At 44.6% G+C, this 26426-nt stretch overlaps 2 protein-coding genes across 5 annotated transcripts; both read right to left on the reverse strand.

The window, feature by feature from the left end:
- Positions 1–955: 955 nt before the first annotated feature.
- gcn1 (GCN1 activator of EIF2AK4) lies at positions 956–21430 on the reverse strand. Its single transcript, XM_037098294.1, has 57 exons — positions 21015–21430; positions 19518–19620; positions 19349–19412; positions 19112–19243; positions 18822–18930; positions 18583–18681; positions 18133–18267; positions 17862–18039; positions 17698–17772; positions 17454–17582; positions 17317–17367; positions 17128–17226; positions 16772–16945; positions 16518–16670; positions 16334–16426; positions 16052–16127; positions 15756–15915; positions 15421–15610; positions 15161–15285; positions 14437–14615; positions 14251–14344; positions 14053–14166; positions 13756–13954; positions 13512–13664; positions 13143–13324; positions 12769–12849; positions 12352–12495; positions 12052–12176; positions 11759–11948; positions 11571–11641; positions 11081–11246; positions 10781–10975; positions 10431–10677; positions 10135–10256; positions 9796–9910; positions 9494–9673; positions 9147–9367; positions 8990–9058; positions 8765–8903; positions 8477–8673; positions 8167–8309; positions 7957–8074; positions 7643–7858; positions 7363–7527; positions 6936–7097; positions 6757–6849; positions 6521–6664; positions 6149–6418; positions 5933–6046; positions 5497–5727; positions 5182–5375; positions 4024–4138; positions 3597–3693; positions 3284–3432; positions 2685–2792; positions 1691–1912; positions 956–1595 (listed from the first exon to the last, which is right to left on the reverse strand). Exons 1-57 carry the CDS (start codon positions 21030–21032, stop codon positions 1470–1472), a joined length of 8013 nt encoding a protein of 2670 aa, XP_036954189.1. The 5' UTR covers positions 21033–21430; the 3' UTR covers positions 956–1469.
- Positions 21431–23049: 1619 nt separating this feature from the next.
- LOC119019745 (fibroblast growth factor receptor 1-like) lies at positions 23050–25972 on the reverse strand. Of its 4 annotated transcripts, none has more exons than XM_037098588.1 (8): positions 25834–25972; positions 25375–25550; positions 24973–25163; positions 24681–24825; positions 24395–24508; positions 23693–23883; positions 23404–23548; positions 23050–23191 (listed from the first exon to the last, which is right to left on the reverse strand). In XM_037098588.1, the coding sequence occupies exons 2-8, from the start codon at positions 25460–25462 to the stop codon at positions 23169–23171; spliced, it is 897 nt and encodes a 298-aa protein (XP_036954483.1). In that variant the 5' UTR covers positions 25463–25550; positions 25834–25972; the 3' UTR covers positions 23050–23168. The 4 variants fall into 4 exon arrangements, with proteins under 4 accessions (XP_036954483.1, XP_036954480.1, XP_036954481.1 ...); XM_037098585.1 differs by having other exon boundaries at positions 24395–24514; XM_037098586.1 differs by having other exon boundaries at positions 24395–24514; positions 25375–25556; positions 25834–25958.
- Positions 25973–26426: the final 454 nt, after the last annotated feature.

The raw sequence follows: 26426 nt of genomic DNA on the forward strand, positions 1-26426 counted from the left end.
ATATTTTCCTTATAGATAGTTCCTTATTTTTGTTTTCTGTCTCTGAAAACATTTGAAATAAATACATTTTCTGACAAAAATGTTTTTGGTTCTACAGAAACATTTTAACGATAATCTTTATGTCATGTGTAATACTAGTGAAATATTATTTTTTCATATTTTCTTTTTCTAATATGTTTCACAAATGGAAAAAATACATCAAAATCACACACACAAAATTGCTTTTTCATGTGGCAAAAAATGTTTTGTGTTTTTTTCATATTTGAGACCGAGTCAAAAACATTTTTCCCAAGAAAACAATTTTTAAAAATGTTTTCATGGATCAAAAAAAATTACATTAAATTAATTCAATGTATGGAACAGAGAAGATTTTTTTTTACTGTTTCACTCATGTTATATAAAACATTAAGATTTTTTTCCACTATAAATATTATAAATAAATATATAAATATTCTTGTTTAAAATACAGCTTCACACAAAAAAATAAACAAAAAATCTCATCACAGAAAAACAAACAAAAAAAAAAGATTATCCTGGTATTTCTTCCCCTCACAATATCACAAGTCTGAAATGCAGAAGAGAAATTATTTAAATCAGACTTTAAAAATGGATAAAATAAATAAATAAATAACTAATAAGGAACTTTAAAGATGATCCTGGAAAAAACTTTTTTCCCCACCAGATTGTAAGTCATAGAAACTCAGAAGAGAAAAACACATAAGTGGTAGCTCAGAGTAAATAGTCAGTATGTCTAAACTACATAAAAAAACAATTTAAAATCTCTTCCTTCAGTGATGATCGTGCTTCCTAACAACAATCCTGCATACGTTCAGTTTGTCTGCGTGTAATCTTATACAAAATATCCAACACCATGATGTCCTGCACAGAGAGATCTGTGGCGTTACAGTAACAGTGATGATCCCAGAACCCACCCTGAAATAAAACAACGGCCTTCCAGTGTTTCAAACACTACATTATGAAATCAAGATCTTTTTATTTTGAATTGCCTTTTTACAACTGTGTCACTGACATAAGAAGGATTTCATTAAGATGTTTCTATTGCCCCGTACAACTCTCACACACAAAGTCCAAATACAAGTTAAACACCGGGGAGTCGTTTCGTTAAAGCAGCATATTAAATGCCTGAAATCGTTTTGGTAAAACAAGTAGCAAAACACTGAAACTCCAAAACAGAATTTGCCTTATGTAGTTCATTACAGGAGAATAACCTGCAACACTGCGAGGTAAAATAAAATAAAATAAAAAGTTATAAATTGGGCTTAAAGGTTGCAACAATGATGCAAAGTGAGAAAAAGAAAAAAAAAAGAATTTATTGGGGGATAAATGAGAGAAACACTGCCCATCTCAGCCACCGTCCACGAAGGGCAACATTGGCATGTGTAGTGAGCGTGTCTGGGGTTGTACAGCGGAGATCTGCAGAGATCGTTTCATAGATCAGTCCTGCTCCATCACGTTAGGATCGTATCGTCTATCTCTTCATTGGAGTCTGGCAGGCTGGCGATTTTCTTCAGGGACCTGCGGTGACACTCTGACAGCAGGTCGTTACTTGCAGAGTCAAGAATGGCAGTAAGTCCCTGAATCGTAGAAAAGGGAAAAAAAGGTGGAATGAGTAAAAGCCTTCAGTCATATTTATGTTGCATACATGTATGAATAATTATCATCGTCTGACCTGCATGGTTTCCTCTCCCTGGCGGAGCTGCAGCAGGTTGACGATGGTGTGTTCGCTCTGAGACCGGACGCTGGTGTTCTTGTCCTTGGTGTTGTCCAGCAGACCCTTCAGGAGGGGCTTGATGAGGGCGACCTCCATGGGGGGCATCGTCGGGTCTTTGAACACCCACCACAGCACCCGCTCCGACACCAGTCTGATGTCACTCGACTGGTTCTGAAGACACTGCGTGGTCACAGAGACGAGGAGACGTCACAACACAAAAACCTTCTGCTGAAGCAGCTCCTCGTCACAGTACTACAAAAAACTCTTAACTTGCATATGCATACTTGACTTCTGGGTGTTTTGGGGAAAATCAAATGGATTCAGGTGGAAGTGAATGGATACGACACAGGCAGCAATTAATATGAACTTGATATTTGAACGACAGGATGGAGGGAGGATCTCCTGATTGGATCTGACTGTGAAGCTGAGGACGCGCCGTGGTAGCGACACCCTGCTGTATCTTTTAATTTACTCTTAATTGGACAAAATGGACATCATGCTGTGATGAGGAAGACTTGGGACAAGCAACTGAGACTATAAAAACATCAGGAAACTGTTGACTGAGGTAATAAATCAGTCAAGTAGGAGCATCTTTTTGAACCCAATCGAGACGCCCCCTGCAGGCCATTAGGAAGAATGCATGTTTAAGGCACATCCGCCTCGGTTTCACACTTCAGACCCAGAAGCTCGGCCCATTTCTTGTGTAGTCAATAATACGAACACAATATTGACATAGTGACACAATTCACACTGTAATTCCACCTGTTGTTTATATGAAAAAAAATCATTAGTGCACCTTTAACTTATGTTTTAAACATGCGTCTGTGAACTGGAACAGGCTCCAGCATGATCATAAAAAGTCAGAGTCATTTTAGCACTTAATGACACTCACTTCCTTACTTTACAAAGCAAATAGTCAAATGTCAATGGAATCAAATGGTTCCTGCTTTACCTTCACTAACTGTGTGATCATTCGCTGGGAAACACTGAGTCCCTCAGTCCTGAGCTGGTGCCTCATCAGGAATCCCATCCCTCTGATCCCACTGGTGGCAATCGGAATCTGGAAGAAGAGCACGATCACTATCATGTAAATGTACTGACACATATTAGGGCAGCAGGGATGAATGTATAATGCAAGAGGAACAGCAGAGGAGATGGAACTGTAGAAAAACATTTTCATACTATTTTTCTTTTGAGCAGACGCTCACAGGATGCATGACGATGAGGTCATTTATCTCTCTGTGGCTATGTAAAGATAATAACTGTAATATGGCGTTGTAAAAACAGAGTACTACCAATTTCATCCTTCAGCAAACAGATTCAGATTAGAGGAATTGAGGAGTTGTTTTGTAATTTTGCACTGTTGGGACTGTTTCTTGGCCTGGCACCTCCTCTGGTAAATACAAGATTTCAGCCAAGAAACTGTTACAAGTAACTCCCAATAGAACCACACCTCGAGAATGTGCCTACTGTATTTCCCATATATCAGCTCATGGGGGAAATGAGAGATATATTGTCAGAAGAACAGAGGGCCACACAGACTCTCCTCACCCTGTCAGCGGTGGCGTTGGTCAAAATTGTCTCTGTCACAGTATCGCAGTAGTCCTTCCCACACAGCTTCTCAGGAGCCGCCTTCACAGCTATGGCCAGGGCCAAGCTGCGACCATGACGCACCATCCAGTCAACACCAGACACGTCCGCTGTAAAAAAAATCAGATTACCTCATTCGTCATGAGAACTGATGGCATGAAGATATTGATAATAAGGACAACTGTTGTAAAAAGACAGCAACTGGGGGACATTAATGACATTAAAACACACACTTTGTGATCTTGTGACGGTTACTTTGCATATGAATACTAACCTAAGACATGCTGAAGTAACACACTCTTCAGCTCCTCCTCCGACAGGAAGGCACACAGCTCACCAACACAGCCGGCTGACGCCATACGTGTTGCATCCTACGTGCGTGCACACAGACAGCCAGACACAGACAGGTTGACAGTCACTTAGTCTCAAACTGACGTGCTGGCTCAAAACCACCTTTTTTAGATAAACCACATCCTCTCTGCCTGACTTCCGTTTTTCAACTGTGATCACAGAGGAAACCGCTGAACAACTCTCTAGTCTGTCTACGTTTTATGCTGCATTTCATAGGTAATTAATTTATTTATTTATTCAGCAGCTTTAACTGGCCCCGAGGTGGAAAAACAGGGCGTGTTAGCACAGATTAAAAGAAATCTCCTCAGCTCTAGTTGCTGCTGTAAGGCATCTGCTACCCCCCGACATACCTCATCATGTCCCAGCATGCCTAGCAATGTGGTGGTGATGTTCTTGCGGATGGCTGGGTCCACCTTTGACCCGGCCCCCTGGATGACAAACCTCAGGGCTTGGAGCATAGTTTCCCTGTGGGAGGGGTAACAAAGCACAACATGAGCATGAGAACAAGAACTGTGCGCTAAAATCAACAGCTTTGATGGGATTATATTAATGAAGCAACAAAAAAATAAAACAGAATCCAGACTCTTTAGTTTATGACGCCTTCTACCATGTAGGAAATAGCTAAATATCAGAGTGAACTAAATCTTAGAAATAGATGTTTGAAGCAGAAACCAAGATTGATATAGAGAGTTTAGAAAATCTCTCAAAATTAAAAGTTATTTTGGTTCATTTATGTAAAGATAAATATATGAATATATGTATATATATATTTTTTACATACATAAATAGCACAAACATTTTTGAGACCTTTGATTTGTTTTTTAAAGAACTGAACAGAAACTGAGAAGAACAACCCACAAGCGAAAAACAAACTCATCAGTGCCCTCTGGTGGACAAACTATACTTTTTTCAATGACTGCAAATCTGTATTGACATGTCTAGTCATAGGAACTCACACAAATTATTATTATTATTAATCAATTATTTAGGTGCGTTTCCTTCTCAGATTGCTTCATTGGAAGAATCTGCAGCAGTGAATGTATTTCACAAGAAAAGTAAAAAACACAAAGAAAAGGCTGAAAATGAAACAACAGATCAATATGTTTTCTTTCTTGCAACTAATCATCATTTTGTGACTTTCTCAGGTTCATTTTTTGACCCCAGTGGTCCAGATCAGCCTCAGACCAATGATTCTGAAATGTGGGTTTAATTGTTTCACGGCTTCCCAACAAAATGATTTTTTTAAACATTTTAATTTAACAATAATTTTCTGTACATCAGCAGAAATGCAATCACGGCCATTTTATTTGATCTTTATCATTATTTTATTGCAGATTATTTAAAGCATTTTGATTTGTTCAGAAGGTGTTATATAAATACAGTTTGACTGATTGATTATTTGATGGGGATTTGTGATATTACCATTTAAAAATAGTCTCACTCAGAGTTACCTAACAGAGCGATGTGTGTTTAGATGTGACTGAAGATGTCAGTATTACTCTGCTCACCTGACTCCTGAGTCCTCAGCGTTGCGGATGGCAGAAAGCTGCTCAGTGAAAAGTGGGTCCACTTTGGTGTGGATGGAAACCAGCTGACCCAGAGCCTCGGCAGCCCTGAGCCGCACCGCACGGCTCGAGTCCTGCAGGGCCTTCAGGAAGGTGGTCTGCAGCTGAGGCAGGAAGGGCTTCAGGGCAATGCCCACCTGGAGGAGAGAGCCACACAATGAACCTCCTGATTAATACATTGATTAATCTGTGGAGATGAATCAGTGTTTAACTGTTTTTAGGCTTTTGCACGTCTAACTGGGAGAAACAGGTGCAGACCTTCGCCAGCAGCAAGGTGAGAGTCTCCAGCAGAGCCGTCTTCACCGACCAGGCAAAGCGGTCTCCCAAGATACGAATGAGCGGTCCAGTGATGTTGATGACAGACGGCCGCAGTGCCTCGGGCGAGGTCAGTTTGATGACGCCACCTAATGCTTTAGCTGCCTCCTCCTTCTGCTCGGGGCTACCAGTGAGGACCCCTTCTCTCAGGACAGGCAGGATACAGGTCACACCCTGCAGAAACAATCACGGGATGAACAGGGCTGTGTGTTCAGCAGACAACTGTAAAAGCTCCTATGTGATCGGTCACTGGTGCAGCGTCAGAGCAAACCTGTAATTCCTCTTATAACACAGGAGCTCAAAAAGACACAAAGATTCTGTAAAAGCTAGAAATACCAGAGCAGGTATTGTATGGAAGGTGCCGACGGTCACTTCTTACCCTCTTGGGCAGACAGAATCCAGGCAGGTGCTGGCCTCTAACATCTGCAGCTGCTGATCTGATGTCTCGATGCAGGTCATCGATCAGAGCCAGCTGGCTGCTCGCATCCAGTTTCTATACAAAGAAACACCAAAAGTTAGGCCACGTGTACAGTTTCATCAAGAAACAATCAAAGCACTGTTCTGTTTTGATGGAAATGTCTCTGTGTTAACACACCTTGGTAATGGAGTTGATGGTGTCCCAGCTCTGAGCCAGGACCTCTGGGTTGGAGTCATTGAGGAGGCGGATGAGGCCTGACAGCAGGGAGCGAGTGTGAGCGCTGTAGTCTAGGCGGGTGCGGGCAAAGTAGCCGTTAAGGATGGTGACGGCAGCCTGTCGGAGGCCGGAGTCGGGGCTCCGCGAGGCCTCCAACAGGTCATCGATGATGATCCGCTGGCCCACTTCATCCTCCACTGAGAGGATCACTGTCTGACAGCTGCACAACTCCTGAAGCGAAGGTGACACACGGGGTTACTCTTTGGTCTTTATGAGGAAGGGTCAAACACAAGAGCAGCTGTGGATATTTGAGCTTGTCAACGCTGGTATCACCTGTGCTTCATCCTCTGTTCCCAGCTTTCCTTTGAGGGAGGAGAGCAGGGCGGGCAGGATGACCCCAAGATGGCGTGTCAGAGCGTCTCCAGCCACAGCAGACAGGAAGGCCAGTACACGGGTGTTCACGGGAGGAGCAGTCAGCTGGTACGGCCAGAGAGGATATTCACTTTAGTCAGACAGCCAGTCAGAATAACAAGAGGTAAAAACTGTTGAACTCAGCTGTGACACTTTACCTTTGGAACCAAGTAAGGCAACACAGATCGACTCTTCACCGCCATGACCTGCTTCAGGCCGTCCAAAGCAAACTCGGCTGTCTCCTCGTCATCCTGAGAAAAGACAATCAGCGTATTAATAACCACACTGAAAACTTTTGAATGCTATACAACCAGTGTTTGTCTCCTCGTTCCCTCACCAGCTGTTTGAGCAGGGTAGGCAGGATGTCGTCCAGCGCCTGGTGACCGATGGTCGCATGAAGCTGCTCAAAGGTTTTGGCTGCAGCCTCTCTGACCTCCTCCAGAGGGTCACAGAGAGCCTTCCTCACGGTGGGGACCAGCGACTCAGAGAACACGAGCACCTGCAAATCAAAACAACTTCAGCTTAATAAAGTTCAATACTGCAATTCTCAGAATCCTCATACCTTTATTTCCAGTCCTTTGAATCTACAGGGTTGATGTAGCAGGTTGATAAGTTAGTCTTGCTATAATATAACTAAGATTTTTTTGTGCCTCTCCCGCTGTGGGCGTCTATAATCTTCATCTCATTCAACCTCACTCACTATGATGCTGAATGCTTGTAAAGTAAAGGAGAAACGTGTGTGTTGTTGTGTCTGCATGACTCACTGCGTCTTTGCTGGTGGACTTCATGATCTCACTGAGACCGATGCAGACTCCCTGCCTCTCGTCGCTCTTGTCAGAGCGCAGTCCCTCCTCCAGGATGGGAATAATCTCAGGGAGGATCTTCTCTCCCAGCTTCCTCACCAGATCACCCAGCGTCCGAGCTGCGATCTAAAACCAAACAGAGACACAGCAGGTGATTTCACAGCGGCAGGAAAAACAAACATTGCTGCCAGGCAGGGAGAATAAAAACAGAGTGGGTTCACAAAGTTAAAGGGAGTAATACCGTTCTCTTGTCAGGGCACGTGGAGGCCAGGAAGCCCAGCAGCAGAGTGAAGAGAGTCGGGAGGATCTCTCGAAGAGTTCTGGGGGTGTTGGACACCACAATCTTCCACACATGGAGTGAAGCCTGTCGAACCACCAGCTGAGTATCTGAACGGCCCATGTACAGGCCGGAGAGGACACGATTACGTCGTTCAGCTCCGAGAGCTCCAATGATAGCCTGGGAGAGAAAAGGTCGAAGGTCGGCAATGATACAGATATAAAAGAAAGACAACTTCAACTAGAGGATTTTGTTGTAGAAAAGAAATGTATTCCTACTTTATTGGATTGAGCTGTTCCAAAGTTGTCGTCCTCAGACGCGGTCTCTGTGGTCATCTTCCCTGTCACTCCAGAGATGTGGAACAACAGATCTCCAAGCAGCTGCACCGAGCTGAACCTGCAACCAGCAACGACACCGACACACAACTAGTCAATATAAGAGCGACGCTTAATCAATCATTAAAGTGTATCTGAGCGCTTAAATCTGACCTGATTCTCCACAGGTCATCAAACAGGCCCTGTTCCAGCTCAGGAAGCAGCAGCGCGATGGCGGTCTCGGCGTACATGCTGATGATTCGCTGGCCGGCTCGCAGTGCCGTGTCTCTCACGTACTCGTTCTCATCAGCCAGAGCCTGTCGTGGGAAACACAGAGAGAGAAGAGCAAGGAGTGAGATATCAGTAGCTCTCGTCGAAATCTGTCCCTTTATACAGGGACAAATACCTGCTGATGTGTGTTTAAAATCACAGCAAAATATTCAACCACAGCCAAAAACCCCAAACACTATGATCCCAACAATACCTTGAGGATGCAGGGGATGATGGGTCCAACATAGGGAGTAAACCTGTCTCCAAAGGTGAGGGGCAGGTAGATGAACATCATGATGTAGCCATCTCTGACGTGGGATGCGATATCGACCTTGCTGGCTGTTTGCACCACATCTGGCATCAACTTGTCCAGCTTCTCCACTCCGAGTCCCGCCATGACCTCAGCCAGACCTGAAGACACCAACACACACATCGATCAGTGAGTGATGTGCATAGAGAGTAAAAGAGAAACTACACAGTGACAGAGTGTAGAAGAAGCGACCTTGTGCAGCTCCAGAGCGATCGACAGAGCTCTGCTCGGAGGCCAGAGTCTCCATGAGCCACGGCAGCAAGTCGTCGAAGCAGGATTCACCCATCCCCTTCACCATGGCGCCCAGGGCTTTGGCTGAGACTGTTCGAACCTGGGGAGGAGATGAAGAGCAGCTGTAGCTTCAACGTCAACACACACATGGCAAAATTATGGTTCTGCTTCTCTTACTAAACACACCTCAGGCACCGGGTCCAACAGAGAGGCCTTCAGTCCAGGAATAACACTCGGCAGGTAGGGGGACAAATCCTACAAACAGCATAAACAAAACATAACGGCTTCATATATTTGATTTTTTGTTTGTAGTGCACTCAGGTATTTTGTTAATGCTGTGTACCTTCTGGTCAGTCAGGGAGTACATGTTTCCAATGATCTGAGCCGCCATCTTGCGAGTGTCGGTGGAGCGATCCTGGAAGGCTCGCTGGACGATGGGCATGATGAGGGCCAGGGAGGGGGCGTCGATGAAGTGGACAAACTTGGTGTCGAGCAGCGTCTGCAGGCACGTCTGGGTCCTCCTGGATGGATCGGTGAGGGCGTCCAGCAGGATGGGGGTGATGGCTGAGAGAGGAACGACAGCATCACCGTCAAGATTCGTAAACTTGCAGATCGTTCAGCACATGCTATTACAATTCCTAATCATTGATATGATAAGTTCTGATGTGAAGTCACTTAAGAGTCACTAACCAAGGATTTCGGGGTTGCGGATGACAGAGCCGATCAGTCGGAGTGCTTGCTGGCCGGCCTTCTGCACCTTCACGTGGGAGTCAGTCAGCACCTCGGTCAGCTTGGGGACGATGCTCGGCAGGCAGGACGACAACTGTTTGGGTGCACAGAACGCCATGGCACCGAGCAACTCCACCGAGCCTGGAGGAAGGTGGATGGGGTCACAAAGAGGTACAGTTTGACCATTGTCGTCATAGTTGTGTACAAATGGGTCATGATTATTAGGATCTTCTGGGGGTCCTGTGCATCTAAAGGCTCCTCACCGGCTTTAGTTCTCCACGACTCCTCCTCCAGGGCCACCAGCAGGGAGGGAAGAACCAGCTTTACCCCGTGGGCGCTCAGGTTCCTCATCACAGCTTTGGCACAGTCATCTGCAGCCTGGTGGAAGAGAAGGCAGGGGGTAAAAACACAAGACAGGGATAAGACAACAGTTTCACAGATCAGGAGTTACGTCCACATCGTTACGTTTTAATGTAAATACACAGAAACACTTGATGGTGCAGAGAAACATCTTATAATTTACAGCAGGACATTTTGATGAAAAGTAAGATAATTGATGCAGAACACACCAGTGGACTGAGGCACATGATCTACTCGCTCACCTCTCTCACATACTGGTTTCCATCTCCAAAGCAGAGCAAGAGGTGTGGCAGCACGTGGACCACATACGGCTCAAACAGCTTCCCCAACATATTGCAGAGCATCTCGAAGGCAAACAGCGCTCCTGAACACAGACAAACATGTGGTCAGTGCTTTCTTACCTGATGATACCAAAAAATACTTCCTGTTGCTGAAGATTTTGGTGACAGTAGATGTTGGCTTCTGTAGATATGATGAGGAAGACATAGTCTGACACATAATATCAGCATCAACAGGTGTAAATTAATACTTCACCGACCTTCCCTCCGTCTGAAGTTCTTCTTGTCCTGGATGGCGTCGGTCAGCGTGGTCATGATCTCCTGTTGTTTCAGCGCCAGGATTCCGAGACCTTTGACCAGACCAGCCAGTCCGTACGCCGCTCCCTTCCTCTCTGCATACTTGTCGCTCTCCAGCAGCAGCTGCAGCAGGTTCCTCACAATCCCTGCAGCGTCTTCCTTGATGGCAGGGACTAAAGGAGGTAAACAGCTGGCCACCGACTCCTGGACCTGATGAGGGACAACAAACCACATGAGATCATAGTTCCAACTCTCAGATTCTGAGCCCTCTGAAACACGTAGGGTGTGATCTGAAGTAAGATAAGCTGCTTACCTGCTGTGAGGGTGTAGAGAGCGCAGTGATGAGCTTGGCCACGATGGGTTTGACCTTGGGGTCATTTTTGTCCAGATGTTTGGCCAAGGAGCCCATGAGAATAACCACACTCTGACGAACAGAGTCGTAGCTGGCGTCCTGGGGGGCGTTCTTCAGAAACTCCTCAAACACCGGCAGCAGGGAGCTCACATTGTCCTGTCACACAAAGCAGGTACTTAACAATGCAGTGCAAGATACAAGTGTCCATACAGTACATACTTGCACAAATGTACAGATTGAAAGAATAGGAGCAAACATTACCTTCCCGTGCGTGTTGAGCGCAGCGAGGGCGGCGTCCAGCATGCAGCGCCGCACCTCAGAGTGGCGGTCGTTAAGAGCGTCGGGGACGAAGAAGAGGAAGAGAGGGGTGACCTGAGATTCGTCCAGGTACTGGGACAGCTTGTTCAGAGCCAGAGCAATGCCACACCTGACAAAGAAGTGTGAAAGAGTTCAGTGCAAAGATCATCTAATATTTAATGCTCTCTAGTCACAAGTAGACAAGCATCTTCCTGCGTTTTTCTGTCGTCAGCACTACAGTTTTTTTTTGGCATCTTATCTTCTCCTGTTGGAGCTCATCCAAATATTTCTGCCTTGAACAATAACAGGCCCAGTCGACATTATAGTGGTTAATTGTGCATCCATTAGCTAAGGCCCCCAGGACGCACTGATTTTATATATTTTTGCTTTGAGATGAAAACATTTTAAAAAATGCTGGTTTATCTCATCTTTGCAAACAAACACTGAGGTGTACCTGGCCTCCCACTGGTCAGGTGGAGCTTCAGAGATGACTCTGCCGAGAGCATCTAGCACTGGAGGTGGTCTCTGAAAAAATAATAGATACAAAATCAGTCTTCTGTGTCTGATCAAATTAATTCCCCAGTGGTCCTGAAGCTAGAAGAGTTATTATAATTGTGATGTGGTCGGGGATCAGGGCCTCACATAGAGTTTCTGGTGATAAAGCTCAGTGAGCTGGCCGAGCACGGTGGGAGCCTGGTCTCTGTATTCGGACACAGCACTTGACAGAGCTTCAGCGCTGGCAGATCGGACCGCCTCCTCGTGGTGGGTGATGTCTCCGATCAGCAGGGAGCAGAGCTCAGGGACCAACTCCAGACCCAGAGACTCCCAGAGTCTGACGGGAAAGGACAAAGCAACACGTTAGCTCAACTGCTGAATTCACAGTTATAATTTCCAGCTAACAGAGGAAAAGAGCAGGACACCCATATATTACATACTTTTCAGCCAAGGCTCGGCCCTCCTCTTCAACATCAAACCTGGCAACCCAAAGCCTGCGCAGCAGACTCAACCCGCTGGACTCTGAGCTGTCTGTGGGCAGGGCAAACTCCATCTCCAACAATCCCTGAGCACAGACAAAATGAGTGTTAAGAGCATGTTTAGTAGAAATAAACATCAGCTGATAACGTTACTTCTTTAGTTACACATTAAATACGTTGCCATGTTCTGTCTGTAACAGATTGGTTTACTTTACTGTGGGACAGATGATTCAACTAATATCAGAATGAACAGCAGCTCACCCTGAGGGCAGCGTCCCGCACAGAGAAGCAGGGTGAGAGGAGAGCCTCGAGCAGGACGTCTATCTCCGGCTGCTCTGCCACAACGCAGCCGTCTCCTCCTCCAGCGCTGGCACACAGGGCTGTCAGGCACTGAGCTGCTAACACCTGAAACAGAGTGTGAAACACCACAGAGCTAAGCAACACTTGTGTCATCTATGTGACAATATCATAATGTTTCAACAGGACACTGAACAAGGATAAGAGAGAAAAATAGAATTAAGGTCACACAGATTTAGTCATATTCAGCCACAAGTCATATGCAGAAATTCAAACAATAAACAAATTCAGCACTAAAAAATTAATGGTCATCAACAACAAACAGTTGATGTTTTGAATATGTAACTAATTTAACTGTGTTAGTAAAATTCCTTTCTTTACCTGCAGTCTCGGGGTGGCTGTAGAAATAATTCTGGTCAGCAGTAGCAGCATGGTGACACGTGGAAGCAGCTCGGGGCCGTTCTGAGACGAGACAACACAACAGTCAGTACAGAGATCCAATAAACTACAAATCAAATGGTTATCATGTCACATAAACCTTTTTTAAATTCATCGTGAAGTTCATTTTTACAGGCCGATGGTTTTGCTTCAAGCTACGGAAAATATGTGTGAACACAAGAGAAACTTGTGTAGATGCCTCGTTAGTAAATTAATGTTGAGACGTGGTGATGATTTCTCAGGTGTTTCTGGTTGTCAGCACAGATGTTTTTTTCCCCCCACTCTGCAGGTCACAGACAAAATAAAATGACATTTACCTCGTCTATAAAAACCTCATCACTTTCTGTTTCGGCCCGAAGCTGGGAGTGCTCTGTGATGACTTGCAAGGCTTTGGTCATCAGGTTCTCCGTCTCCTCGTCGCTGCCTGAGGACTCCCGGAGCATTGCGTTGAGGAGAGGGAAGCAGAAGGAGAAAGCAGGAGCAGACAGCGGAGCCACATCTGAGGAGAAACAAAAAACAAGTCTATTATTACATTCCTGAAGTCTGGACACATTCAAACAACATCAAAAACTTTTATTACCAGGAAAACACTATATAGAAAACAAAAAGGGTGCATGTGCAGTGGATATGTTGAAAACAATCAGTCTGCTTCTGGTGTTAACAGTGTAACTTTGTCTTGTACTCACCAGCAACCTTGGCCTCTCTCTGTGGGACAGTGTGGTTGTGCAGCAGCAGTACGGTGCGCTGAACTGCTGTGTTCAGGTCCTCCTGTCCCCAGGCCTCGTCCAGATCGCATTCTGGCTTTAGCAGCCGCAGAGTCACATGTCCGACGAGAACAGCTAGAAGTAGGGCAAAAAAAAGGCAAAATTTAGTCGAGATACTTAAGCTGCAATCTGTCAGTAAAATACAACACGAAGACGAGCTGAGTACCGAGATGGTGAAGGTGTTTGGGCATGAGGCACACTCCGATGTCCAAGAAGACTTGATGGATGCGTGGAGCAGCCAGAGGGGATTGTAGCAGTGGAATCAGGACCTGGAGGACAGGAGGGAGCTCCTGGGTGATCCGAGCTGGTCTCTCTATCAGAAGAGCTTCCAGCAGACCGACGGCACTCTGCAGCTCCACATCCAGCTGATGACAACAAAAAGTAGAGCGCAGCTCAGTAACAAGGCTGTCACGTGTTATTCGCTCAGTTTTAGGGCATTAATCTGGATGACATGGCTTCATACCCCACAAAGTCTTTTGCGAATAGCTGCTTCCTTTTCCAGCTGCATCTGCATCATTTCCTTCTGTTTGCTTGTTAGCTGAAGTTCCTCTTTGATGCCTTTTTTCCTCTTTATCTCCTGCAAGTTAAAAAAAAAACTCAACATATGTTCCAGAAAACCACAACACCAAAAATACATAAAATGGTCGTACGAGCACTTTACCTCCTGTAACTCCAGCTCAATGATCTGCTCCTTGTAGGAGTACGCCTTGTTCTCTCTCTTCATGTTGACTTTCTTTGTGCTTTCCTTCTGGGCACTGCAGCGCACGTGGACGAAAAAAACAAAAGTAAAGAAAAAAGCCAAATGGACAACAGAGAGTCCACCGCTGTAGCAGAAGCTGTGCATTACCTCTGGATGATGCTGTTGTCATACAGTTCTCCGTCGGGCGTCAGCATGATGGCATACTCATCCTTGGTGACGTGGCATAAAGCAGGTCGGGAGAGCGCCTCGGTGACGTGACTGATCACACGCGGTAACAGCTTGTTAGGGGAGAGGCTGGAGAGGGCACCGACGGCATTTTTCACAGCCTGAGGAGAAAAATGTGACGATTAAACATCCTGGTGGCGCAACAAATATTAATGTCCCGACAGAGCTCTGAAGGAAATGCCAGGTGCAAAACAAACACACAACCAGAAGTGCAAAAAAGGATTCATATAAATATTTACTGCCTCAATTATAAAAGTGCAATCGACTAACCCTGAAGAAACAGGGCTGTTTTAACTACTTGGCAGAGTCTAAAGATAAGTTACCGGCATCAACAGAACTCTTTAAAAAAAAACAATATTAAAAAAGTTGTTGTGAACAGACTGAATGTGGAGATTGGCCTGGATTATTATCCCAGTGCAGCTCTGACCCTCACTATCTATTACTATCATCATCATTACAGCTAAAGCACTGACAGCTCAGCTACACGTTGGGTTGAGTCCAGTCCTGTCTAGTCATAACAAGAAGCAGTGAATGGGCTGCACAGAGTGGACAAAACAACAGTGGTCTGCAGGATAATCTCCTGACTATTTATCAAACGTATCAGCGTATCCACATCCAAACAAAGAAGTGTGGGATGTTTTCAGACCTGATTGTCCGTGTTGACCTCCAGCAGATGTGGCAGAACAGCCTCCAGATTGTTTTCTATAAATTCTTTGGCTTTGATTTTCATGGAGAGGAGCAGAACAGGCCAGAGTCCACGGCGAGCTACAACTGAAAGAGATGGAGAAGATGAGTGACAGGGCTCCAACACGACGATCCAAACAAACCTGTTTTAATTAAAAAAATACAAAAACCTGGCAACAGTTTTCATGTGGTTCAGGTCTGGAGAGCATCTCAGTGTCTTACCGACGGATGGATGATGGCAGACTATGAGGGTCTCCATGGCCAGATTCTCTGCTTCTGCGGGGTCACCCCATTGGCTGGCAGCGGAGCAAACGACACACAGCGCTTCGAGCAGGGCGCGAGGAGGAATGTAGCTGCGACCCACCTCGCTGAGCTCTCCAGATTCTGATGCCAGGACATCCTGAGGCAAAACCTAAGAGTTCACAGCCAACAGTCAGTAACGACAAAAACAAACTTGTTTTTATTAAATAGTTGAGCTGTAGCAGTCAGCTGATTCAATCAATGATCCACAGCCAACTAATAAAGATGTAGCTCTGTGATTAAAATTAATTACGTACTTTGTGTTTGTTGATGACCACGCGGAGTTCTCCCAAAAGGCCGTGGGCCAGACTGGAGCCACCCAGAGAGGAGAGCAGCTTCCTGACTGTCTGCTGCGCTCGCTTCCTCACACGCCAGCTGCGACTGAGCAGAACCGCAACTGTGGCGTGATGATACATCCTGCAGAAGAGTTACCAACAGCAAAAAATTAACCAGGGAAACTAGCACTGCAGGATCTAGGTGTATGTTGTAGTTTGCATTGTTTAATTTGACTTTAAGACAGTTTCTCTACATGTCAGCAGAGGGAAAGACTCACTGTGACTTGCTGGAGTTGAGCCTGTGAGCGTGATCCAGGAAGAGCCTTTCACAGAGCTGCAACACTGTGAGCAGAGCTGGAGACGGAGAGAAGAAGACATCAGTGCATGAGTTAATAATCAGAAATCATGAGTCAAACAAATATACAATGTATTTATTGTTATCAATTCGATTACTATATGACATTTTTCAAGAAATCCGTGACATGAACTAGGAAGAGTTCTGAATTTTGAGCTAATTTGCCAACAGAGACTCTTCAACTAATAAGATAATGTTGCCTTACTTTCCTCGTTGGCCTGGGAGAGGAACTTCTCTGTCGTGAAAAGCGGCTTCTTCTCATCTAAGATCAGATTCCAGAAGCTGGAGAACTTGGCCTCTGCAGAGACACAAAAACATCCTCATCACTTTCCTTCTTAAGAGTCTACAGAAATTAAGAAAGATTATGATTGAGATTGAGTCCGCCTTACCTGGCTGTGCCTCCAGCAACGTCAGTCGACTCAAAAGAACAGAAGCTGCTACGCCTTCTGCGAGCAGAGCATGCTGGGAGTTTTGTGCCACAGCCTTCTCCACTGTTTGGATGAGCAAAGGCACGAGGTCTGAGGCTTGGGCCAGAGTGTCGCCTAAAAAACGGAGGAGAAGTGACAGCACAGGACTCAGAATTCAGTTAAATTCATGGATCTGTACATTTGACACATAGCAGAACATCCCCTGTGCCACTGACCTCTGAAGGCCCCGAGCATGGTCTGAAGGTAGGCCTGTCGAACCAGAGAGGTGGAGGTCTTTAGAGTGAAGGCTTTCTTTAACCAATCCAGAAGAGCGGTGGGAACTTCCACTGTGAGGCGACTGCTCCACTGGGAGAGCACAGATACTGCGTGCACCAGGGTGCCCTCGTGAACTACATGACAAAAAAAAAATAAACAGGCCTGATGCTTTAACTTGCATTATATGTAGGACTGCAACAAATCTTTAACATGACTTACACTGACTGCCGTTACCTTACACATCTGCCCCCAAAGAGGACAGAAACTGCAAAACAATAGACACTTATATAACACATCAAGATAGTGAAGCTGATACCTTCTTGTTGTAAATACGGGATGAACATCACAGCAACTGCAGAGCTGAGAGTCTGGCTGGAGGTTCCTGACACAGCATGATGGCTGCAGCTGGCAATCCCTAAAACAAAAAGAAAAATTCTCAGGTTGACTGAAAAACGACAATGAAATGAAACAGGTCATCATCACAGGTGTTTGTTAGGCCTCTTACCTGACAACACACTCATCTTCTGAGCAACAACTGTGAGCTTTCCCTCCGAACCTGCAACCACAATATTAAAATTGAAGTGAACAAACCAAACACAATTCAGATTATACTTCAGTCTAACTGGTGGTTAATTAGTTCACCTCCGAGGATCTTGAAGAGGTGAGTGACGATGTCCTGCACAGCAGAGGGATCACTGAACTGCTGAGCCAGGTTCTGCATGGCCTGGACCGCCTCCTCCATCAGCTGGGCATTATTAGCTTTCAGCTGGCCTATAACACAGACCATTGTAATTTAACACACATAGTTATGCCAAATTAAGCACTCAGTTTTTCAGTCATTAGTTCCCCTGTGAACAAATTAATTCCATATCCATTAAGGCCTTACTCGCGATGGCCTTTCCGATGTCCATGGCATACTGACTGAGGTCAAGAGTTACAGCCGACAGCAGGCAGGAAATGGCTGCAAAGAGAGCAGACAACGTTTTAATAACTGAACGAGAGCCGCCTGTGCAGATGAGTATTTCACACCTGACACTTCTAGCATCTTACTGTGAATGGCGTTCTCTGGACTGCGAAGCATCGTCTTCTGCAGTGTGGGGAGGAGCAGCTCCTTGAACTCGGAGTGAGACACGTGACGCAGCAGGGAGCCACTTTTGTCCAGAATGTGCTGCTGTGGTTTTGTCTTGCTCATGAGGACTGATTTTATGTACAGGTCCAACAGGGCACTCTGAAAAAGAAAAATCAGTACACACAAGGTTGATTATTGTAGTGTCAAATGCAGTCACCTGAGAATCTATGTTGGATAAAAGAACTAACATACCTTGTGCTTCTCTATTGTCTCTTTGTCTTTATGAGCCGTGCAGAAGTCTAAACAAATCCCCAGCATGGCCAGAGTGGTGGGGCTCTGGTCCAGACTCAGCAGTGTGGTGAAGTATTGATCCACCAGTCCAGGATTCTGTTAAAGGCGACAAAATGGCTGTTTCTAGATGTCAAGTTGAGTTAATATGTATACTCTTGTGCCCACAGTAGGAATGGTGGCAGGCAGGCAGCACTAAGTGAGACGATGCCAGAGGCTTTCTCATCTCTTTGCTGTGGTAAAAGATGTATTGATTAATGTTATATACTATTATTGTATCAAAGTCAATAACTCTGTTGCTGTGATGACTAGATGGTTCACCAAATAACAGCAGGTAATTGATAAGATCCTCTCCTTCAACAAAGCCAACATGCCTTTTACTGCCAGTGTGTTCAGACTCTGTCCTGTACTCACTTCTTCCCAGAGGTGGCTCAGATTCTTCAGGCTTGATTTCTGAGCTGTGGTCTTCGCTCCACCCACCACCTCCGCCACGAGAAGGCTCTGAACCTCGACCTGCAAGACAGGACAACAGACCACAAGGTGATACCAACATTCAAAAAATAAAAAAAGGAAAAATCACGTCATCATATTTACTGATAATTATCAAGAAGGAAAACTATGTGTAAATAGATAACAGATATTCTTTTGCTGACCATTTTCTTCCAGGTGGCTCCTTCTCTCTTCTCTGGGGAAGAAAACACACTGTGGACTAAAAGGCAGGTCCAAGACAAGCCGATGAAGGCAGCAGAGCCGGAGCTTGTACTGCAAATATAAAAAGATGGGTGTGACAGGAGGAAGAGCAGAAACAGGTTCCTAAACATACATATTTATTCTTTTATCTCCTAAAAGTTTACATTCACTTCTAAACAACATGTATATCATGGCAGTCTTGAGCCACACATAAAAGAATATATATAATTCAGTATAATGTTCTCAGCTGTACCTTGGCTCTCCACTTTTGCTGATGACGCCACTGTTCAGCAGGCAGTTGAGGAGGTTGGTCACCAGGATGTCGGGCTGACTGTCAGCCAGCTGAGCAATGACGGAGAGGAGCTCTCTGCGCGATGCAGCATCCCTGAGAAGAACACACACACACACACACACACTCATGTAAACACACATAATTAATTTATCTTTCCATTGTGTAACGAGTGGTTTTCTCACGGTTTGAAACACCTACCGGTATCTGTGTGGAGTGAGGCAGAAGAGCTTGCATAGACCTTTGATGGCAGGTTCTGGTAACTCTGTAGGAGTTAATTATGAAGAAGTATTAGTGTTGATTATTGAACCTGCTTTAAACAAAGTGGGGGAACATAATTAACAACAACAACAAAGAAGACACCGCTCACCTTTGCCCTTTATACATTGCCTCAGCTCTCCAAATATCTCCTTACGCTCCTTCACACTGGCTGTAGTTATGTTCACAGCAAATTTCTTCAGTGTATCTGAAACCTGGAGTAATAGTCACATTTAGTATAAAGACGGGTCAGTGCAGTTACATTAGACCAACAAAAAGTCCAGGACCACAAGACATTCAATTCACTTCAATTCAATGGGACACGGAAGGATGACCTATCCATATACAGTCTGCAATTACATACACAAGTAGCTGATTGATTTCCTGTCAATAAACAAATAAACAGGACTGACAAGTCTGTCAATTCCTATTTGGGACATTGATGTTCTGATTACGACTCGGGGTAGAACGATTATCTGCCCCGGCCACTTATCAGGGCCAATATGCAACATTTACCTATTATCGGTATGTGTGAGTTTTCTCTCCCATTGCAGTTAAAAAAAAAAACAATCTAAAAAAAGTTGTTCTTTGGCTCTGATGCAACTTTCTTTCACACAGTGTTCTGCCCACAACAATATCTGATCAGTACCACATCACCAATAACAGCCTGTAAACACTGAATAATCTCAATCTGCAGCGACTGCATCAATTAATGTAGTGGAGAGGAAGAATAATGTAGGGGAAAATATAAACACCAAAGTAAAGTACCTCAAAATTGTAATTAGAACATTTGAGTAAACTGTATTAAGGATTATTTCATCACTAGATTATAATCAGTCCCAAATGTTGTTTTTCGGTCTCCTTGCATCCAATAATCGGTATCGGCCCTGATAAAGTTATATTGGTCGACCACAACTAACAACTGTAATCGTATAAGGACAAACAGTCAGCTTGTCAGTCAGTTTTCCATTTTTCATGAAATTGTTTTGGGTGGGATTGAGATTAATTAAGAGGGATCAGATTAAAGGGACAGACTTTTGTTTGTCGAACTGCACTTTGTGCATTAAACTCAACAAAGGTCCTATTTTTACATCAACCAGCAGCTCTATCATCTCACTTTCTACTTAATTGACTAATACTGTATCATGGATTTATCCACAGCATCAATAGACTGATTTTAATTCACTTTTATGGAGGGCGTGTCTTAACTCCTCATCACACCAGTGATTTTTGTCTGCCTAACTCTGGGAATTCAGACAAATTCATCTGCATGACAATGATTTTGTCCCCTGAAGAGTTACTTTTCAAGATAGCACCATCCTAACAAAGCTTGGGCTCGCCTGCCGCTGTGGGCAGGAACCAGTCCTCCATCAGAACAGGCTGGTTCTCGCTAGCTGCAGCAGCTCAGTCATGAAGTGACACACTGAAGGCTACGTAGCACAAAGCTAACAACCTGCTCGCTAGCCGTCGCGAAACACTACCCGCGTTTCTGGTTAGACGCAACACGTACATACAAATTACACTCCATCTACCACCGTTCTGGTTTCCAACGTAGTTGAGTAGATTTCTGTAAGTCGATAGTATACTGTTAAAAGCCAGCCACACAAACCTGCGTGTCCGCTGCCATCTTGCCGGTCTCGATGCAGGAAGGACTTGTCGATGTCACTTCCGGGTCAAAACCAAGTAACCCACGCCCCCCTCCGTTGTCTCCTTTTTTTCACTTAAGTAGTATTTCATGTTTGTCAGGAATAAGCGGTGAAAAAACAAATAAACAACAACAACAACAACAACACAGGAATAAGTGACGTGTTTCTTGCCCTCGTGAACGTGCTCCCATGATGCCCTGCCTCTCTCCTGTTACCCAGGCAACCAAACGTTGAGAGGGTTTTTGATCATATTCAAAAAACTTAAATCATCATTTGCAGCATAACAATTATAATAATAATAATACAATAGTAATTATTATGCTGCCAGAGCACAAAATTACACGTGGCCGTTTGTTTTACCAAACAAACGTGGAACCACAAACCCAACAGTCCCTGAAGGGCGCCTCCTGGCTGCAGCTCTGTAATTGGTCGGATTGGTTCATACGTAAGCACGTAAAACGGCGTGCGTTACGAAGAGTTCTGGCGAAAACGTTAAACATCCTGACCTTTTTACGTGTTGGCTAACAAAAAGTGGCCGTTCAGAATATTTTAGCATGTACCTGCATTATTATTTAAATCTTTTTGTAATTCGATTTAAGACTAATTAGCTTCTTAACGTTCTTAAGTAATTTTAAATTTAGCTCTGTGTGCCAAGCTAGTCCTGTTAGTGGTGGTACGTGAATGCACCACCAAGTATCTAACCACTCTTTTTTGCCACAGTAGAAGAAGAAACTCAGCGATGTAAAACACAATGATGTTTATTATGAACAACTAGTGTTTACATCAGGTTGTAATCAGTCTGGAACTGTGTTTATCTCGTTTGTGCCATTAAACATTATGTCGTCTGTCAAACATAAATCATCTTAATAATAATTACAGAAATGTGTATAGAATCATTATAATGGATAACTTCCCACCGCTAATAAAGAAACGGGCACAAATACAGTAAAAAAAAAAAGTATATCATAAAATATTTTAAAAAGTTACCAAGCAAATATATCAAAATAAAAATACTCTCATAAGAAAATGGAAGTGTCTGACACACGGCCAGCTGAGCAACAGGCTGCTGCTTCTCCACCAGCTGATCTGCAGGAGCTCTTACAACCACCTGGGTGACTCCCTACATCCGGGTGAGCAGATGTGAGGTGATCCCTGCTGGGCTTTGTTGAATGTGTGCCTGCAGGGGGAGCTTTTGTCATAAAAGCAGTGTGTGTGTGTGTGTGTGTGTGTGTGTGTGTGTGTGTGTGTGTGTGTGTGTGTGTGTGTGTGTGTGTGTGTGTGTGTTTTCCAGTAGAACATGTGAATCAGCTGGAAGGTCACACACAGTGACCTCAACAGGTTAGAGAAAGAGGGAAGAAAGCATCATGGATGGACACCAAAAGTTAAGCCAAGCCAATGCACTGAACAGTAATTCTGTACAGGAGAATATTAAATTAATTGTCTCATAGACTCATATGGTACAGTTTATGGATTATTTGTCTGGCTTTGCTTTTGAGAAGATTACATCTCCTCAGTACAAAAAAGGAAGCTGAACCATCGACCACAGAGTCTGGATAAAAATACTACATGGAATTAGAAACGTTCCCTCTCAGATAAATTCACAATTACACAACATCACAGCATGACAGAGCAGCTGACTGGGACTGAGCACAGCCTCGAGACGACTGAGGTCAGTTTGAAGGCAGGGGGGATACAGTACAGAGGTGATTTACAGCAGCTCTGACCAGGACTATGACTCTTGAGGGACGGTTAGGCGACAGAAGAGGAGCGAAGCGTCAGAGGAGAAGGAGAAAGTCGGACGTCAGCAGCAGGTGAAAATTATGCTTAGAGCTTGAATATTTTAACACCTGACTCTGTGATTTCAGGATTTATTTTGTCCAAGCCAGAGGTAAGTGTGGAAAGACAAACCACAACTTTTTTGGTAAGTTTTATTTAGTTTGTCCAGCGGCAATCACGCCCGTCTTTGACAAAAAGTGAGAAACTTAAATTCAGACAGTGCATGGTTGTGTTTTTCTTTTTATTAAGGAAAATGTGGCAGCATATTTCCTTTTCATGACATTTTGTGAGTTCATTTTAGAAACCAGAGACTGAAGGAAGTGTTGCAGAGAGACTGGCTGCTATGGCTTCACCTCCGGTTCACCTGCAGACCAACAGAACAGACAGACACAGAGAAAACAACACTGTGAGACGTGGCAGTGCATCATAAGCAAGTGTTCATTCAGTGATTCAGGGAGGACGACGGGTTGTGTGGGTTATGCCGACATGCTGGTACTTTTTGAATAAGCAGCTTGCTCAACAGCTGGATGTCGCAAAGGCAATACAAATAAATAAAAGCGACAGAACAACTGATACCTTCAACAACAGTCAACCTGGCAGAGTGATAAGCCATCCCGATAGAATTTCCCGCCAAGCAGGTGTACTCCCCAGCGTCATCAAGAGACACATTTCTCAGGTGGAGGACTTCCATTTCCTTGTCTGTGGTGTCAAGGCCGGAGGTCTTGAAAATAACAAATGAAGCAGACCCAACAAGAGGCCCAAGAGCGGAAACAAATCAACATGCACCAAAATGAGATATCTATCAAAGAAAAAAACTGCTTGTAACCGGCTTGTTGCAGCAGGATCAGTCACAAGAAGCTCCTACCTTCAGGACATGAACATACGGTGTTCCATCAGGACCAAATGAGCTCCCGTTGACCATGATGTGCTTCAGCCACTGGATGTGAGCCTGAGGGTTGCTGATCACCTTGCACTTAAACTCCACATCGCTGCCCACCACTGCGGTGCAATCAGCTGGCAGGCCGGCCTGCAGGATCGGCCTGTGAGGAGAGCGCTCTGCCACACAAACAAATCATACACAAAGTTAGTTCATATGTCTGCTGAGCAGAAAAGCAAACACGTATGGTGAGTAGGAATACATGCTCCTGACAAATAAAAACTATGAGTCAATGTTTTGTTACTGGAAACTGATGGTCAGAGAACAAACAAGGTCGGCTGCGTGATTTGATCTGATTCTGTGTTATGAGCAGGTGTGTGAGCCACATTCTGCTTGTACTCTTAATATTTAGCACCATTTTGACTCCTTAGCTCCCTTAAATAAACCAACAAGCCAAGCGTCTGGCAGAATGACAACTTTCCAGGGTTTTCTGACCGAGGAGTTCATTACCTCAGCTGAGGTGAGGAGAAACTCAGGGGACAACGGTGACGGAGGGAGCAGGACTGTGGATTACAGTCACAGGACAGGTCTCCACGTGGAGGAGTAATCACCTCCTTCCTCTACATGAATCGCTCCCTCACACCACACCATAACAGGCTTAATCTACGAAATGGCCGCCCAGTGGCTCACCTGGTGGAGTGCGTGCCGTGTCTTCAGGCCCGGTCTTCGCCCTGGTTGACTGATTTTGAATCCGGCATGGGGGACTTTGCGGCGGCATGGTGTCCACTTTCTTTCTCTCTCCTTCTGTTGCTATCAGAGTGGAGCATCAATATCAGCAATAATAACAATAATAATCTTTTTTTTATTTTAAAAGAAGAGTTTTGACAGTTTAGATGGAGCAGGAGCCACGCTGAGAACAAATGTGAAGGTGGACAGGAGACAGAAAAAAGAAAATATCAGACAAAACAGCTGATACCTTCAACAACAGTCAACCTGGCAGAGTGATAGGAGATCCCAATAGAATTTCCCGCCAAGCAGGTGTACTCCCCAGCGTCATCAAGAGACACATTTCTCAGGTGGAGGACTTCCATTTCCTTGTCTGTGGTGTCAAGGCCGGAGGTCTAGAAAATAAGAAATGAAGCAGACCCGACAAGAGGCCCAAGAGGGGAAACAAATCAAAATGCAGCTTTAGACACAGTACTGGGTATCTAAGAAAAACTGCTTGTAACCGGCTTGTTGCAGCAGGATTGGTCACAAGAAGCTCCTACCTTCAGGACACGAATATACGGTGTTCCATCAGGACCAACTGAGCTCCCGTTGACCTTGATGTGCTTCAGCCACTGGATGTGAGCCTGAGGGTTGCTGATCACCTTGCACTTAAACTCCACATCGCTGCCCACCACTGCGGTGCGATCAGCTGGCAGGCCGGCCTGCAGGATCGGCCTGTGAGGAGAGCGCTCTGCAACACAAACAAAATATACACAAAGGTTAGCTGAGACATTACTGGAAGCAGAAAAGCAAACATGCAAAGACAAACATGTGCAATAGTTCAAAAGTACACACATCTGACAACTAAACCTACAAACACTGAAGGTTCTGTTGCTGAATATGGCAAATATTAGATCTCATGCCATGTTTCAGAAATAGGATTAGTCTTAAAGCCATCTTACCTTTGTCAGAGTTGGCGGACCGACATTGGGTCTTTAAAACTTGGGCGAATAAAGCCAGAAACAGAAGCAGTCTTGGTCTCATCAGCATCCTGCTGAAGGAGCTACAACTTTTGGTTTCTCTAAAACTGGAAATTCATTCAGGCCCCTGAGCCGTCAGCAGCGGGTCACTCACAGCGCTTAGCCAGAGACGAGCAGAAAGAAAAAAGACAAATGAATGCATGATCACGTGAGCAAACCACGTGCCTTCAATGGGCTGTTAAGAGTCAATTCCATTTGTAAAAAATATAGACAGATTTTACAAATGTGTTCTATAGTAAAACAGGTGGTCGAAGTTCAGATCTGAAATAACATCTTGTTGATATAAGAGCCAGGATTCTTTAAATATCTAAATATCTCCAGTTAAATGAGTTAAAGTGAAGCTAAACGAAGGAGTGAGGGATAATAAAGACACCAGCTCACCTCGCTGGGCTCTGAGAAGACTCTTGAACTCAGGCTGGAGGCAGAAAAACTTCAGGAAAAAATAAACAGTAAATCCAGATATAATCGTGTGGAAGCTGACTCACTGAGAGCAAAATCAAACTGAAGCTTTACACTGAAAATATGCACAACCTCCGGACCTGTGCCATGACAACTTCCACTCTTTGCTTACAAAATAAGAGCCAACATGAACAACACTCATAACTTTACAAGACCTCTGTTGTTCAGTAGTCAACAGACAGGGTAGAAGCCATCAGCTTAATACTGATTCTAACTTAAATAAATAATTAAAGTACATCTCAGGTAATGTCGAACTGTTGTAGTTCTTTTATGACCAATGTGTGTTTACCGCACGAGACACTACATGGTTTTTCTCCCCTTGAACAGTTCGAACAGCTCATGGTGAAACCAAGATCTTCAGCGTGAGAAGACACAATTTATATTTACAGGTGGATGTTATCCCTACAAATACTATGAGTATATTGGTTTAAAACTAATATCAAAAATGGTTGAAAGACAGAAAGTCATGTTCTTTATATTCTTATGCTGTATGTTCATGTGTATACAAGCCCAGG

This window comes from Acanthopagrus latus, chromosome 5, assembly GCF_904848185.1.
Source record: "Acanthopagrus latus isolate v.2019 chromosome 5, fAcaLat1.1, whole genome shotgun sequence".
Lineage (NCBI taxonomy): Eukaryota > Metazoa > Chordata > Actinopteri > Spariformes > Sparidae > Acanthopagrus > Acanthopagrus latus.

Excerpts from the sequence above, each read along its gene's own strand:
- gcn1 (XM_037098294.1), bottom strand. Across the intron at positions 16,946-17,127 it reads CCCGTATTTACAACAAGAAG|TTCACGAGGGCACCCTGGTG; the intron begins GTATCAGCTTCA and ends TTTGTCATGTAG. Across the intron at positions 5,376-5,496 it reads TCACCTTGCTGCTGGCGAAG|GTGGGCATTGCCCTGAAGCC; the intron begins GTCTGCACCTGT and ends TCTCTCCTCCAG.
- LOC119019745 (XM_037098585.1), bottom strand. The coding sequence starts at position 25,462 with ATGCTGATGAGACCAAGACTGCTTCTGTTTCTGGCTTTATTCGCCCAA. Across the intron at positions 23,884-24,394 it reads CACGGCACGCACTCCACCAG|AGCGCTCTCCTCACAGGCCG; the intron begins GTGAGCCACTGG and ends TTTGTGTGGCAG. Across the intron at positions 23,549-23,692 it reads CGTATGTTCATGTCCTGAAG|ACCTCCGGCCTTGACACCAC; the intron begins GTAGGAGCTTCT and ends GTTATTTTCAAG.